Source organism: Ammodytes marinus (assembly GCF_949987685.1).
Source record: "Ammodytes marinus genome assembly, chromosome: 24".
NCBI classification, from domain to species: domain Eukaryota; kingdom Metazoa; phylum Chordata; class Actinopteri; order Uranoscopiformes; family Ammodytidae; genus Ammodytes; species Ammodytes marinus.
Window position 1 is genome coordinate 12,943,499 of NC_137228.1, and position 17,619 is coordinate 12,961,117.

General features: G+C 41.0%; 1 protein-coding gene across 3 annotated transcripts in view; it reads left to right on the forward strand.

Annotated features, from left to right (window-relative positions):
• LOC307269672 (nck-associated protein 5-like) overlaps window positions 1-16,518 on the forward strand; it is a 105,026-nt gene extending 88,508 nt beyond the window's left edge. For all 3 annotated transcript variants that reach the window (XM_080052674.1, XM_080052675.1, XM_080052676.1), the window contains 6 exons: window positions 1,164-1,251; window positions 4,625-4,945; window positions 6,511-6,626; window positions 6,874-7,003; window positions 7,116-7,291; window positions 14,342-16,518. In XM_080052674.1, coding sequence (XP_079908800.1) covers window positions 1,164-1,251; window positions 4,625-4,945; window positions 6,511-6,626; window positions 6,874-7,003; window positions 7,116-7,291; window positions 14,342-14,641 — 1,131 coding nt within the window. In that variant the 3' untranslated portion in view covers window positions 14,642-16,518. The remainder of the gene's footprint in view (window positions 1-1,163; window positions 1,252-4,624; window positions 4,946-6,510; window positions 6,627-6,873; window positions 7,004-7,115; window positions 7,292-14,341) is intronic.
• The last annotated feature ends 1,101 nt before the right edge of the window (window positions 16,519-17,619 follow it).

The following is a 17,619-nucleotide window of genomic DNA, read 5'->3' on the forward strand; positions in this document are numbered from 1 at the left end:
AAAATAGTTGGAAGGATTTTGTGGATTTGGGTGTACATGGGCTTTAATGATACAGCTGTGCCTGTTTATCCCCCGACCCACGTTTGAACAGGCTATGTATGCAAACTCATACATGCACATTCCCACAGGTTCCCACACTTGTAAACTGCATTTACATTAGCACAAACATATCCACAAGCCCACCGCCTTCTCAGCATGGTCTCCCCCTGAAGGCTCACTATCGATTCACATTGTGTTCTGACTCAGCCTGCAATTCATCGCCTACTTTTTCATTATCTACCCAGGCCAGTGTTGTTGTTGTTTCCACAGGGCTGAAGCCTTTTCAAACTATAAGTCACACAGAGACTGCTATCAGGCCTTGCATGTAATACAAACTTAAATTATGCTTCTCTTGGCCTCTCCGACCCTAAATCAAATCTCTGCACTTTGTAAGCGAAAAGATAAAATGATGACCTTGTGGATTATTTATTTATTAACCGTCCATCCAAAGACTGGGGAAAGGCTGAGTGCTTGAGAAGGCTTCAGAAAAGCAATAATACATTTTTGGAAAAAAAAGGGAAAGGAGTGAGCTGAATGGAGGAAGAGAGTTACAAAAAGGGTGTCTCACTGCATAATGTAGGAAATTTAATCCAGATGATGTGGAATTTCGATAACATGGAGGAGCCCCTTATCGGAGGCACTCAGTTTGACAAAAGGGCTATTTAATACCATCCTCCATGCCCCTCTTGCTATCTCCTCCCCACAGAAATACAACAAAAGACGGACACTTCATGACCTACAGGCCCTTGCTGTCGAAACACCCCAAAACCTTTTCCTTTTATTTCAAATAACCCAATTAACGTAAGGCAGCAAAGTACAACGGAAGCCCTGCTTTCTTTTTGAACAAAACTTTTAACGAATTTTACAATGCCAGAAGCTTTGTCTATTCATGAAAAAGTAAAGTAGGGAAATACATGAATCCATGAGCGCTATATCGATCCTTCTCATTCTCACCTTTTTTCTGAAAATTGCAGAAATAGCTTTATACATGGATTTATTTTATATAATATAAAACCTTGCACTTGCCTCTACTGTATTGTATTGTGTATGTTATGTATTATGGTATATTGTAGTTGCTTTTGAATGTTTGTAACACCATTATGCAATGTTTGTTCATATTCTAGACCCTTATAATGACTCAGAAGATCAATCTGAGGGCTGAAAACGAGGAATTACACATCCCAGACACAGCTTGTCAAGACCACATGATAGGTAAGCTTATTTATTATTATTGTCATAAAGGGACCTTTTTTAAAAAACGCAAAATTCCAAAAATCCTTGAATGACCTGGGAGAAGAGGCTGAACCATTGAATATTTTGTAAAAGTATACTTTTTACCAACTTTGCTCTGTTACTAAAAACCACACACTGCCTATTTAGAGCCACTGAGTTTGAGGTTTGTGATTGTTTTTGAGTTGAGTTTTTTTTTTAATGTGACTTACAAAAAGCTGTCACTAACCATCAGGAGTCAACCAGTGCAACAGAGCAACATTTTACAGTCTTGATTTCCTGATGCGATTGACAACCCAGTACTTTCACCAACTAATTTTCCTCACTGCCAGCTTTAGCCATTACTGTGGGGGGAACAGCAGTGGCTGAAAAACAACACAATGACAGTCTTGTCAGCTGATTGATGTGGAACTGTGTGATATTTTACAATGCCTGAGCAGCTAAGAAGGGGGGGGGGTTGATGCATCATTGTTATCATTGCAGCACGAGAAACTTGCACTGTAGCGTGTAATTCAGCGCGGGGAATTAGAGGAGCGCATCCGCCAGGTGCTGGATATGGAGTGCAGCGTGTGTGTCACTCGGTTGTCACTTACTGCGATATTTGAGAAATTGTCTGAGTGATCCATCTCAAAGGTCGTAAAAACGTATTATCTTGTGTTATATGAGAATTGAGATTAGCAGTTTTTCTTTTCTATGTACATCCTTTTCAAATTGGATATCTTGAAGCAAAGTTTTAAAAGTTCTACTTTTCGGAACATGCCATTTGTTTTAAAATGTAATTTTTATGAACAATTCCCGTTGATTTTAAGCCTCTATATTCTATTTTTATGTTAGCAATGTAACATACCTCCACTTGTTGGTCTTCCGCCACAAAACTATGTTGTTGTCATCCCCAGTAGGCAGCGGTCAGTAAAACAATAGTATCTATAGTGAACATGGTGGAACATAATATAACTAGCTGTTAATTAATCATCCAAAACCACAGTATACAGTACACATTGCAGTGATTGTGAATAATTCAAATGAACTACATCTTCACAACAGCCATTTGTCATATATAATTAGATTACATGTGTTTTAGTAGGGATGAATGTTGGTGGGAATAATCTCTGTTGAAACAGAAACCAGAAAGTTCTGGCTTGAGTGTCTTGAGTGTGTGCTTAATTGTTTCTGTATTCTTACTAACACGATGCCCTTTTCATATTCTGCCAGCTAAGCACTTCCAGAAAGTATGGAATTAAATATTTCACAAAGGTTTTCATCATGCGGCTGGCTCATTGTTCCTAATGTCACGTTTCTCCAGAAGTGCAGCTCGCTGGCCCGAATGCCAGACAAACACATCAATCATAAAAATAGTTTACATTCGATATGTTTAGGATGCGAGCAGCTTGAGCTAAAATCCATTGCTCAAGTTACGAATGTGGACTTTGAAGTTCACCCTGCACTGGTCAGTCGTCGTGTTGTGTATAAGAAGAACTTCCCCCTTAAGGCATCATTTTCTCGTAAAGGGACAATGAATAACATTTTGGCTGGCCGGCTAGCACAGAATGACTCCGATACATCTGCAAGGGGTTTGATGGCATTGTTGATCAATACTATAGATTTAGCAATTACTTCGACCGGGTGCTGCTGATGTTCCTGGCTTTCAAAACTTACTTTCTAGCCTTCACTCTACTTTGGGGAAAAAACAACACTCTTTTTTTAACAGGGCTTCAAGCCGGCAGCCATAACGTTATAAGAGAAGATAAGACATTATCGCAACATTTTGCTTCTGGTCTGATCTTCACTCTAATGGCCTTGTATACGAGTCTCCATAGGGGAAATTTGTGTCAATTGTCATTGCATTTTCATCTTATTGCTGAAGCAGAAATATCTCGAAGATATATTGATAGTTGTTTGTGATGATTCTCTATTGTCCCATTTGACACGTCCTCATTGCATAAAGCCCATTTCACACTGTGGCGGTATCAACAATCCAGCCTCCCAACCTAAACCCCTGGGGGTTGTAAACAGAAGTGATAGGGAGCCCATGAAAAACTAGATTATGTCCACTTGCTGTTGCCTCTGGGTAGAATTACTGTGGACCTTGTTATAGAGGGCATTTTGAACTGCCAGACTTGGCATTCAATTATACAGCTGTGTAATCTATGGCTCTCTCCGCCTTTTCTCTTTCTCACAGGCACATTTAGCATCCAAATGTGTGTATTATTTGTTGCATGTCAACTTATCATTGTGCAATTTCCAAACTTATATCGGGATTTTCGTTTAACTTTCCTGCTTTTTTTTTTAGAAGAAATGTATACAAGTAACGGGCCATCTGTCCGATGAATAATGTGTGGTGTGTGTGTACATGCTGAAGTCTGAGGAGTCATTTTCACAGGTTCTGTATGCACCGAAATTGTTGCATGTAAGCAGGCGTTAGATAAAAACGAAAAGTACACACTGACAAACTCAAACTCAATAATTTTTAATAATTTTTTTCAAAACTCTTGGATTCTCCATGGAATAATAATTAAATTCAAATGGAAATGCAGTTGCACCTTTGTGGTATGTTATCCGAAGAAAAAATTAATCAATAATTTTAGCTTCAGACCAAGAAGTAAGTCTGCTTGCAAATTATTTAGAAAACATTTTATTTTTTTGATTTTTACTTACTAATATTTGGAGAGACTGTGGAAGATGTAACGTAATTGGTTTAAGTTTGCCCAAAGCAACACAGGCAAAAAAACAGAACACGGATGACACATAATGAGCCTTTTCACTTTTAAGCATTCCATCTCAGCAAAAAGTTGCACGTAATTAGCAAAGCTGATGTATCTGTTGGCCATTAGCATTCACAGTTACAAGAACCAGGGCTGAGCCGAACGGCTGTCCATCTGTCAAGTTTGCAGAGTCAAGGCTGTGCAAACTGTGGCTTCCAAACAACGTCCATCTGTTGCCACTCGCCATCAATTCCTCTGATTCACGACCCAGCATGCACTGGTAGCTTGTAGCTCAAATGTGTGTTTTTTGCTCAGAATCGCTGACAGCAGGTTATATTTTGTGTGGTGTCGTGTTAGGATCGGGGCATGTGTTGTTACTGTGATGGCTACAAATGTTTCTAACAAGAGTGTTGAATAGGAAAGTTAGGCATCTTAAACTGGACTGCTTGGAAATCACTATAAATAAATGCTGTCTTTTGTCTCTTTTTCTGCCGGTTATGTGTTTCTGATCCTGCCCACAGATGCCCTCTTTACTCACAACCCTTTCCGTTGCATGTGAATCCAAGCCCGTCCTTTCTTTCTCCTCTGGTTGTTGTGGTAACCCTTCTTCTCCCGGACATCACCGTCCCTCTCCCCCCCTGTCCCCTCTCTAGGCTCGGGCTGTCAGATGAGAACTCTGGACAGCGGCATCGGCACCTTCCCTCTCCCTGATTCTGTGACCCGTGCGAGCGGGCGCCACATCCCCAAATCTGAATCCAGCCCCAGTAGGGTCGGAGCCGGCCCGTCGGAGGCCGATCGGGAGCCTACCTCCTCTCTCCCAGACCCCTCACCACCCAGTGTGAAAGTGCTTTCCCTCCCAAAAAACCGCCTGCATGCCCCCGCCAGCATAGGTCACTCCCTGTCCGACCCCACTGTGACCTCCAGCAACAACGCACAAGACACCCAGAGCCGCCTGCCCAAATTAGCATCTTCAGGTAAGTCATCATGACCCTTTTTCATCTGTAATGGGCCACCTGTTAAAGGTGGAGTCAGTGATTCCGGAGAACGCTTGTTGTCGTACTATCATTACTGTGTCCGCGCTGAAAGAAAATGTGTTAATGCTCAGCCTATGCTCTGTAAGAGGGAATGTTGCTTGATTAATACCAGATTTTTAACACCAGACACAGTATGGACACGTAGCGGATCGTGAGGAGATATTCCCTGATTTTGACAACAAACGTTTAACAGAATGACCAACTGCACCTTTAACCTATGCGTTTCCTGCAAATTAGCAAATGCTTAATTTTCGAGGTCAAAGAGGAATACATTCAAATGTGTGTTTATAGAAGCTGCTATTATCATACTATATGGTAAATAACCAAGCCTTGAAAGTCTCTGACGGCTCATTTTATGACTTTGTTTTGCTCCTGAGTGCTCAAGGCCTCCGGACAAGCAGACAAGTTCACGTTGCTGGGTTTATTAGGCTCTGATTAAAAGGAGGACCTTGCTTGTTCAGCTAATTTTAAAGCCAATGCATCAGCGCTGGCATCTGATACTCAGCTAAGATGATAAAAGAGTTTGGCTTCCTTAGAGAAACCCTGTGCGATTCCATTCCCTGAGGGACAGTAACACATGCAATTAGACAAGTGGTCAACATAGCCATATCATAAAGCAGTGTTCAACATGCATCATAGAAAGGTAGTGTGTAGGGTACACACACACGCTAATTAAAGCGACAATATCCCATAAGGATGAGTGATCACGCCCAGAGATTTATGCTTACAGGACATTAGCTGCATCCATTTCACCCTTGGTGCTGCGGTGGCACTGCAGAGGCAGCAATTTGTCTCACAACTGTGGGCGGGCTCCTGTTGAGTCTTTCCTGTTGAACAAGTTGATAAGATACGCCCAAATAAATGCACCCTGGGCAGCCTTATCAAGTGTTTTACCCCTCTGTCCTAACTTTTTTTATTATGCATAAATATATAGCTTGAGGATGCCAGAAAAGAAGCAGTCTCTATCTAGTTTATTGTCATTTTCCGTATTAATAAGCGAAAGGTAGAAGGTGAAAAGTCAGAGTCGAAGCAATGACCCAAAGCAACCTGTTATTGTAATGTTATTGTAATGTTATTGTAATGCGGCCGAACGTTAAGAGAGACAATTAGGTTGGCCCCTGTTCGAGACAGCAGCAGCCACAGTGATAACAAAGCGCTGCTCCGTCATTCGGGCACCGTGAGCTGGAAGCTATTATATCTTGGCTGCCGGGAGGTGTGGTGGGGAACAATCGCACAGTGGAAATCATTCATGTTTGATAGCTTGGATATTGTGCTAGCTCCATTCATACAGGGAATATGAAAATGGACGTGTAGGCATGTTGGATTGGTTCTGGTTGAATGGTGTGAGATGTGAGAGAATGGTCACTTGCAAGAATTCACATGATTTTTTTCTTCCCAATTTCTATACAAGTTGAATTCAATTGTCTTGGGGCCAATGCAAGACTGTTTTGTTTCTCTTGTATTCTGTGCAATTCATTTCATTTTTGTCTATTTTTGCCTTTTAGATGCAAAGAGGGCAAAGAGGTTGAGTCTTGGGGCCCCGCGCAGCAACATCTCCATGGAGGCAAAGGAGAAAGAAACAGAGTGGAAGATAAAAGTCAGGGACCATGATATGCCCGGCGTAAGTCATTTACACTGCATTAAGTAATTAAGGAACTTTTGACACTTAGATATACAATGGTTCTGCAGTGCAAAAGTTATTATTTCCAAAAAACTTTTTCATTTAACAATTGGCTGTGAAAAAAAGCTATGTCCCAATGAATTTTGCACAAAGCTGTATTGAAGGATTAATCTTGACAAGGAAATAATGCTGATGTGAGTCTGTATGACTTTATTTCAAAAGGAATTTTCTTTTAAACCATGAACAGGGAAGAGCTCTGCAGGTGTGCACATACTCTGGTAGCAGCAGCGACACTGAGACTGAACTGGAGGGAACCGGACTCACACTGACCTCACCTCAAAGGACCCTGATCTACAAGGCCAAGAAGAGCAACACAGGTGTGGTTTTGGCCACCACATTATTTATTTAGTCTCTTCAGTCACCAATAAACCCATAAGCTTCAAATGTCTTTCTTTATTAACACTCATTGTTCTATCCCTCCATCCACAGTGGATCATGACGAGGAGACCCTGACTAGAAACAGTGGGGACAAACCCTTGTCCATCATGGACTGCTACCAGCAAGACATCTATTCACATCTGGAGAAGGACGGCAGGAGGATTTCCCAGTACAACATGTTGCACAAGGAATCAGCCCTGGATGGCATAGCAGGAGACAGACTCAGCGTGAGTATTAAAACAGCTCATTGTTCACAGTTGATAGGTTTTAAACTATGCTTTGAAGGTGTGCTACTGATTCAAGCTTTTTATTGGTCATCAGACCCTCTTGTGATACCCACAAAGCAGTACAGGCGGTGATATTTCTTGCTTTACTCACCTTTCTACAAGACACTTTTGTCTTACCTAAATATTTAAGGTCAGACACTGCAGGTGTTAGAAAGATATACCACCTGCCCTCAGTGAAAGTCTTCCTGGGATCGCGGCACATCCTGTGACAGGGTTTGCATATTTTTTGTATTCACTATGGATACATCCATTCCTGGATGTCGTATGCTTGAGCAATTTAGACTTCTCGGACGGTCAGAGCAGCAATGTCACCTTCGAAAACACTTCCTCATGCATTAACGAATTCGCTTAACTCCAAGTTTTTTTTTTAACCTTTTCCACGGTTGGATTTGTTTGCAGATTTTCATAGAAAAAGCCGCCCTGATTGCTTTCGATCGCCTCGCCCCCTCTAGTGTCAGCGGGAATTTGCCTAGCAGTATTTAACGCTTCTCAATGACAAATGAGAATCAGAGAGCGTGAAATGGCCTTCTAGCCTGCTCGACCCGGCGCTACGGGACGGCCCAACTCTCAACACCCACCGTGACAGTAAAATCTATATTCTGAAGAAAGAAAGACAAAAAGATCTGACTCATCACAAGTTCCTTAAACAATTGTGTGTGTGCAATGGGAGACAAAAATATAATATACTCTGTTTTTTTATTCTTGACCTTTCGTTGTCCTTTTAGAACTCAACTCAGCATCAGATATAGACTTTTTGTAAAGCATTTACAGCCATACATTAGATTAATTATGTGGGTGGAATATGCTTACTGCCTAATGCTTAATATTTTAGTTTTTGTTTAAAGGACTGTAGCAACGGCAGCCTATTTCTGAGCCATACTGCACTCAAAATATGCTTATGTTTCACCATTATCTGCTATATCTGCAGAAGAGTGATGATTTGGCTGGATGTTTGTCAGTGAAGAGGGTGATTCAGCAAGTCAACAACACTGCTAACGTGTCCTTGAGCAACACTGAATCCTGCCTAAAATCCAAGCCTAGTTTTATTTAGCTGACCCCCCCTGTCTATGAGCTCTTCAAGCAAAGAAAATAAAGAGAAATAATTTAAATTACACATTGCATGAGGCAGAGCTGAACGCACTTGAACTGGCAGCGAGAATCCATTCCTAGCGGAGATTCAGATCTTTCAGCTGTGTGTGTGTGAAGCCGAGCTGCGAGCACAACTCCATTAGCTGACATTCAAGAGACAACAAGGCAAGGTTTGTCTCGTCCTCAAACCTTCCCGTCACTTCATCAGAAGCGTTTCTGAGGGGTACATGGATACGCCTGTGGCGCTAACAGGGGCAAGAATTGAAGCACTTTATTCTAGCACTGTTTTTTTGTAAATTTTCTTTTATACTGTCTTCACCTACTGACTTCACCTCATCACTTGATATTGTGGAAAGACTTGAGGCAGTGCAGATGATGCCATCTTTAGTAACTAGCTTCTGTAAATGATCCCAAAGGGAGGGGTAGACAGATCATTGCAATCTAGAACCTTTACCACGATAAAATACACGTTATAATACACTTCCCCTTATGTTGTAAAACCTTATTTTCTCAAAATAAAAAAATAAAAAATGGAATACATTTGACAATAACCTCACTGTGAAAACAGCTAAAATGATGGATTACTGCGGTTGAACTCATTTACCCTGCATTATTCTCGGTGCTCGTCCCGTACCTGCACGCACGCTTTTTTTTTTTTTTTGTAGCTCGGGAGCTTTTGACTCGGGAGACTTTTGTTGTCATTGGCGGTGGTTTTGGTGGGGAAGTTTTGGTGGCTGCGAGCGGGAGCCCTGTGTCAGAGGCCCGGTGATTTAAGCGCCTTTAATAACCTTTCACAAACACTCAGGAGAGTGATGCAAAGCTCAGCGGCTCCCATCAGAGCCCTCCTAGCCCGCACTGGCCTCCCATTCATCATCCTGACAGCACCTGACAGCCCTGCTAACGGCGGCCCCCTCGGCCCCGCCCCCTTCTCTCTCTCCTCTCTCTTTCTCCCACGTGTCTTTCCTTGTCTTCTTTTCAGTTTTGCTTCTCTCTATATATCTCTCTCCTTTACAACTTTTTCATATTTTCTTCTCCGTTCCGTTGTTATGAAAGCCTCTAGAAACCTGGTCTAAGAAAGTAAAACTCAAAGTTGGGTGGCTCAATAAGCGCTGACAACAATCTGATTGAAAATAAATGTTCATATAAAACGTAGTGAAAGAACTTCCCGGATTACATAGTTAGCAGGATTACATAGTTAGCAGGATTACATAGTTAGCAGGATTTTGTGGATTTGGGTGCACAGGGTCTTCTAACACTTTTCCTCTGTCATTCTATTTGTTTTCAATCCTTACTAACTCCTTTTCTGCTTACTCACTCTTTTACTTTTTCCAATTTCCATCCTTTGTATGCAGAAATACTTAAGAATTGCTGCAGGAATAATAATATTAGTAAGCTTTGCTGAAGTTCGAGGGATTCCTGTTTTTTTTTCGTGACCCAGTTCCCAAAACCAGTATTACAACAAATTCACCTACGCTGCATCTCCCCAAGCTTTTTACCTTGAGCAATGATTACTTGGTTAGGGGAAGGGAACATTTGACCTGTCATGTATTTTTGAAACTTGTTCGCGTTGTAAAGTCATTTCAGAATCAGTCTTGGGGGATACAATGTGAATGAAATCTCTTGCAATTAAAATTCAAGATTGTGTGCATTTATTAAAAGATTCTAGCAACCTCCCTTCTAACTTGATAGTGACCGAACTTTGCATGTGTTGCCTCCAGTTGAGACAACATCATGGACACAGAACACACTACAATCTGCAAACACTATATGAATTTGGCTTGAAGCGTTTCTAATAACCGTGGGCCATTGGATATCATCTTGGATTAATTCTTTCAAATCGGTATGGATAAACACAGCACTTTATCCAACATCTTACTGGTGTCTTACAAAAGTTTAAACTGAGCCACTCAGCACCAACCTTTTCTATTAAAGCCACCCTCTGTTTAACTGGTTGAGTATTTTAATGTGAAGGAGCAGCAGCATTAGGAAAACGTCCCCTTCACCAGTAGTTTAATACAACTCTGACACGCTGTAAAAACAGTGCAAATTAAACAATGAGGCTGTTGTTAAATAGATAAACTCGCAGTGGATGACATGCATGCTTCATTTCCTGTGATTCCCATGAGTTTAGCGAGGCCATCTGAATCCAGTGTGGGAATGGCAGACTCTGCCACCACCAAATAAAACCTCTAGAAATAGAGAGGAGATTACTGAATGTGAATACAATGAATGGCAGTTAAAGTGCAATTAATTTTTTTATAATAAAAGATGTATGATGCAAACCATAAAGAGAGATTATATAACACACAAAAATGTTGCAATATTTTACCATCTGTACAGGAGTCGGTGAGAGAAAAATACATAACAGCAGGGGCATAGAAGAAAAATTGTCTTGCTCGAGTCAGAATAAAAGACCCTTTCAATGTGGTTTTCATTGTGAGTAGGTCTACTGAATTGGAGTTTAGAACCAATGGCCCATTTGGCCCCTATTGTTTTGAAGTGGGAAAGCTTCTCGCTCAGATGCATGCCTAAAGCCCCAGTTCTGTGTGCAGCCATCATTTTGGCTCAACCCGCCGATGGTACTGAGACCTGCATTGGGAAGGTTCGATCTGCTGGTAATTGTGTTCCCTCCAAAATCAAATCCAATCAGCGATAAGACAGCCATTCCTTCTTTCTTTCCTCTTGTTTTCCGACCGAAAGGAGATATATATGGAAGGGTTAGCTGAGAGAAGACAGTTCTTCACTGTCACACAGCTCTGCTAATCAGTGATCCCCATCGCGTCGTGTTCGCATTCGTTTCTCCAGGCCACAAAATGACAATTACCATGACAATAACGTGACATAAAAAGAGGAGCGTTATGACTGGCTTTGGGTGGCTTTTGAAGTAAAGTTCACCAAGTCTAATCTGCATTTAACACCTGTGCTTAATTTGAGCTCAAAGTTGACATCTGCAAAATCCTACTCAAACATTTATATCATACAGTATGCAACTCAAATGTCTCCTTGGGGCATGCTTTCCTTTCACCTTTCTCTTCTTTACACATTTATTGGGATAAGCTCATTTATTTTATTGGGATCTTTCTTTGAAAGTGCAAAGAAAGGTCACATGATTGCACCCTTTAGGATGTAAGGTTGATTCTGCATCAGTATGACATTTTAAGGTATTTTTTACAGTTAGCCTTTGAGTTCAACTCCTGAAGTGATGAAGTGAGCATATCAATAATGCAAACTATCATTTTTCTTTTATACTTCCCAACAAATCTCTCCTCAGTTGTAAAGCCATTTTCTATACCTCAAACAGAAATCTAAATTTCTAATAGCTATTTTATTTTCCCCTCACAGAGGCCTAAAAAAACTGAATTCTATGCGTTAATTAAACATTAGAAACGAGCACTTGAGAATGTAGACCAAATTGCATGGTCTCACTGTACAGTATTGTTCTTATACCTGGCTTTCTAGGTTTTGAGTCCTGCTGGTTTCAGCCCAGCCCCTTAATCATAGAACAGTCTACACCTATGGTTGGCAGGTGAATGCAATTAACTGGCTAGTGGGCGATGACACCAAAAAAAGCCTCGGGCACATGAGTAGCATGAGAACAACAATAACTATTGTTTTTTACTCTGGACATGTAGCCTAACATAACACAGGAAAAACAGCATACTGCCTTTCTAGAACTGGTCAGAAATTGTTATGTAATAAAGCAGGAAAGTAGCAATCAGCGGAATAATAGATTCCAGCAAACTTTCAGGGAAAACAAACAAACCCCGAACTTGGAACTTTGAAGTGTCCATGGCTTGCCTCAACTATCAGTAACTAAGTTGGAAACACTTATCTTGAATTTTAGACAGTGATGATATCTCCCACACTACAGGTGTCAACACAGAGTTAACTAAATTAGGTCTAAAAAAATATAATCAAATAAATTCAAATGAGCTGCTGTACATAGTTTGTTTGTATCTGGTTCCAACAACACAAACGCTCATTTAGTTAATTAGATTGTGTGATCATGAGACTACCACACAGACAGCGTGCAGAAAATGTCTCAAATTAAAAAGAACATTGACAGAACATTCGACACAATAACTTGGTGTTGTCCTTGCGGTAAGATAGGCTACTATGCAGATGTACTGCAACATATACAAACCTACCTTAAGTATTTAAAACTTACCTACAGTATTTGTTTTGGTGAAGGTATAAGGCTTGCATGGACCCAAATGAGAGGAACCTTCTTCTAAATGTTGCATTTGGTCTTATGGCCCATAAGTATTTCAGTCATGAGTTAGGAAACTTGGCAACTTGTAAGAACGAAAGAACGCCTGCAGGTTCCATTACAGACATTTGGAAGGTTTAACAGCTTTCTAGATATTGTATATTACAGTTGCAGCCGTGTTTATGTGTTATGTGTTTATGTCTGAGTACTTCTGGGTTTATGTCTTAGGGGAGTTACACCTTGCAGCTAAATGCTAAATGGTCCAGGTTTGGAGCATCTCTAGAGGTTGCCTGGACCCTCTGGCTATTCCTCTGTGTACTTACCCCTGCAAAAATACCTATGTAGATTACTGCTCTCCCTGGCTGGGACTGCTGAGGGAAAATGCAGCTACCCGGAGAATTTTGTTTACAGCCTCAGAGGAGGAATGTTGATGCTGATTGCTACGGTAACAAGCTCCCTTAAGGGCCTTTTTCAGACATACATTAGAGATCACATAAAATACTGAACTATTTGGCCTATCATGAACAACAACAGGACTATTTCTAGCTCAATGCTTTGTTCTGTTTTCCTGTGAAGGCAATGTTTGACTCATAGGTCATTAATGCTGTGTCGTGAAGTTGTGTGAGAGTGAATTTAAGCCTAAAGTACCAAAGAAGCAGCTGGTTGAGTCTAATTGCAGCTGAGTTGCCTTGAGGGGTGTACCCTTCAAACACCAACAGACAAAGACACGATCTAGTGATAAGGCCCACAGTAATGACACTTTTCCTTATTAATACATTTCAATACTGCTAAGACTCCAAGCACAAGTAGTCACCCTAATCATTTACGCATTCAAGAGGGAGCTACCCCCGCTAATTGAAGCTGCGTCAACAGATAGCAGCTTTACGAGGAACATTTACCCCTGAGTAACATATTTCCGACAATGCTAATTTGTGCCAAAGGCTGAAAAAAAGAAAAAATAATGCATCATCAACACAGTTAATATAAGACGGAGAGTGGGTGAGCGCAGATGCCCAGAGAAGCATGCCTGCCAACACCCAAGGCATACATTTGGTCCTTGAGCGTGATACGATTCTCAATATGGATCATTGTCATGCTCTCGAGTGGCGTCAGTCTTATTGTTTTGCAGCATGGCACTGCAAACAACATGAGTTACATGGTGCCACGCTGGACTTACTTCTGCGCTTGGCTTGGTGTATATGTCAGAGTAACAGATGTGAGTGGGGAGTTACACTGGCATGAATCTGAGACCAGGGAATGCAACTATTTACAGTGTAGCATCTTTATTTTTAGAGGTATATCCATATAAGTGGATATCGATTACACTCATGCCATCATCAAATGAGATGACACAAAGTTGATGAAGCCGATCAGCTCCACAAAACTCTCAGTATTTCTCAGTATGGCTGCGTTTACAAACTGGTGTCGCCCCCTGACACTGCTCAAGAAGAGCCCACAATATGTTCAGTTGTTGATTCTACTGCACAGCAGAAGGAATAAAATCCATGTGCTACCGCCATAGGCTTACCTCATGTAGATGCACCGACAGTCTTGTTTTAATACCTCAGAATTCCTCACGGGGGCAACAGAAGTTACGCACTATAGCTTTAAGTCAAAGTGCTGGAAATCATACTATAAATGAACACATGTTGTGCTCTCTATTGATGTATGTAACTTTTTTTTCTCAACAGAAGGACATCCCCATGGATAAGATGCCTATTGGTGCCAGCCAGCCGGGCTCTCTCGACTTCTCCTTGGAGTCCCTGAACATGCTGAATCACAGTAGCTCCAGCAGCGGCAGCCTGTATCCTGACACGGGCTCGGGCGGCCCCGTCGACGAGGGCAAAGGCGGGGAGGACTGCTGCAAGGCAGACGAGCCCTCCTCCTCCAGCTTCTCAAGCAAGCCCGGGGCAGATCCTGTGGGCTCCCTCAGTGACTCTCTGTACGACAGCTTCTCCTCATGCACCAGTCAGGGATCCAACGACGTGTAGGGGGGAAGGCAGGGCTGTAGATCTGGAGTCCAGGCTGTGTCTATTCAGACTGCTGCTCTGACATTTGGGACAGGTTCTTGTCTATAATCTCCCTTTCGAATTCTGTTCCTTTGATTGGATGTTAAAGGGTACAGTAGGCCCATGGCGTGGAATTCCAGGTAGATTTTCATCTCTATTGGACATTAAGAACCTCTATAAGCAATGGATTTTACATTTGCAGTTAAGAAATTACTCAATAGGACTTGGTTTGTTCTGGCTTTGGTCTTGATTCAATCACGACTCTTGAAATGACCCAGGCTGGACTTACGTGTTTTCGACTACAGCCCTGCCTAAACAGCCTGGTCCTCACTGCATTACAACACAAAGCACTTAGTGGAGCTGGAGATACGAGGATGAGGACTTTTAATTATTTGACTCTGAGCGCGGTGGACTGGACAGCAATACACAATGTGGTCTCATTGTGATTTTTTTCCCTCCCCGATGCAGGGAAACTTCTTATCATTGCACTGTAACAAATACTGTACAAAGTTTGAAAGGTGTTTAAATTGAACGATTATTCAAGCAGTGATAAGCAGGGCCTCTTCTGGGTGCACACAAAATAGTTGCTTTGGTTGCATTCCTCTCTGCTAGGAAACTAGATTTTAAACTTAATGTGTCATTTATGTTTGCTGCTAAGTATGTTGCCCCCATGACCCATGTCAAATTGCATCAAATCGTATTACACTTGATTCCTCTTTGTCCAAACTACATTCACAATTCACACCGGGATTTGCAATTTTTCATAAGTGGTTATGCAACCAATAATGGCTAACTAAAGAACCATTAAATGTAAATGCCGGGAAAATGTATCACCATTCAGCTAACAAAACTAATTTTTTGTCTTTGTGTAGAACATGAGATCTAATGAGATGGTTTTTCAGTGTCTGACTTGTACACAGGTACGGCAAACGACAAACTTTTTTGGCTTGAACGCACCCAGTGTCATGGTCGCTAGCTCAGGGAACATACTGGATTGTAAGAATTCAAATGCAGCCATCAGGAAATTGTAGATTAATAATAACACTTGGTAAACTTTTGCTTATTTTTATATAATTTCTTATGCAAAACTCCAGAATCCAAACGGTCTTTTCATAGTCTCAAGTAGCAATCCTGAACTTTCCAAACCTCAGTTTTCCTTTAATAATTGTACATTATGTTGTATATAGAAACTGCTATGAGTTAATATCAGAACTGGGCATTGCTAATTGATATATGCAAATGAGAAAACCTACCAACAAAAAAAATGAAATTGTTTGCCAATCATTCAACCAAGGTTTTAAGTCTACTGTTTGAAAGTGGCATGTATATTTTCTTTAGGGGTTCTTGTTTTTTGTTGTTTTTTTAATAAATCTTTATTTTGATCAGTAAGAGCTAATACTTAAATATTTTATCACTTTATTTTAAAGACATATTGAACTTTAGGTGAAGTTATTATGCCAAATCTCTATCTGGAATCGGACCAGCTGGTGCTAATCAACAGAGCCGACTGTGTGTTTAAATTTTTTTCTATGAAACTGTTAATATTGTATGAAGAGAGTCTCAAGAGGACTTGTGTATTTTTCTAGATGTCCAGTATTTATACCCACATTTTGTACTGTCAGACTGTAGTGTGATTGTCATGCTTTCACCTCTCTCCTTAAATGTTCCTTTGTAAAGAGAAATGGTTACCAGCAGTGTTACTTTGGTAATTATTATTAATGTTATTATTATTATTATTATTATTATATTATTATTACTATGTGCAATTTGTGTCTGTTACTCCAGACTTTAATGCTATCTATATTTTATGTAACTATTTCCTAAATAAATATGAGAAACTATTTCCGATTTCAAACTGAGCTGCACAGTGTGTGTGTGTGTGTGTGTGTGTGTGTGTGTGTGTGTGTGTGTGTGTGTGTGTGTGTGTGTGTGTGTGTGTGTGTGTGTGTGCGTGTGCGTGTGCGTGTGTGTGCGTGTGTGTTTTGTGTCATAAATCACAATTAATCCTCCTGCACACACATAAGAGGGTGTGTGCAGGCGTGTGTCACACGGTGATACATTCATTCCTTTCTTTCAGTGCTGGGAAGTAAAGGACTGGAGAAAGAACCCGAAATCTCTCACCCAAAGGGCACCACCGCGTGTAATCACCGCTCCCCACTCACGATCTGTCAGTGGGAAGGCGGCGACAAGTTCCCTCCATTACTGCGCTATGGAACGATTCAAAACCACGGGTCCCTTGATGGGTAATTACGCGCGTAAAAATAAATGCAATCAGTTTACGCACGCTGCAATAACCTTGATTTGTTATGCTGAACGTCCAGTTTAGGTGGGAAGATATGGCGAATTTGTCTAGTTTGGAAATCAAATTGTATGCACGGGTAAACTATAGTCAACAATAATAAGGCTAATCTATAATGGAAACCCTCAGGATTAGGCAGAAGATGGGCCATTTAAAGGTCTCTGAAGACTGTGGTGACTGACATTAGGCTATTATGGAAATACAGTATAGGGGTCATGAAATGGCAAATTATATTATCATAAAATGTGACATAAAAACGGCCATTGGGATATGCTGTTAATCCCTAAATACAGATGGAATATTCTTAAAGAATGGAAACTGGTGCGCAAAGTCACCTTCATTTCCTTGTATAAACATTTAATAAGTATAAGAAAACCTTCATATAATGGAGATAAAAAAACGAATAAAGGTTGTCCTAATGGGTTAAATTCACTGAACTTTTTGCACATTTAAATCATTTATATGTAGCCAATCATGAAAGTAGAAAAAGTCAAATATCTTACGTGTTGTCATCGCCGTTCCTTGTGTGATCAATGCATGGAAACAAGCCGACTGTGATCAATGAGAAAATGCCAGCCGTGAGCTCCCATCACGTGGTGCGCTTTATGATTTCCGCGCTCTGGATTTGTCTCCAGTCGCGCTGCTGGAGCAGAGGAGCACC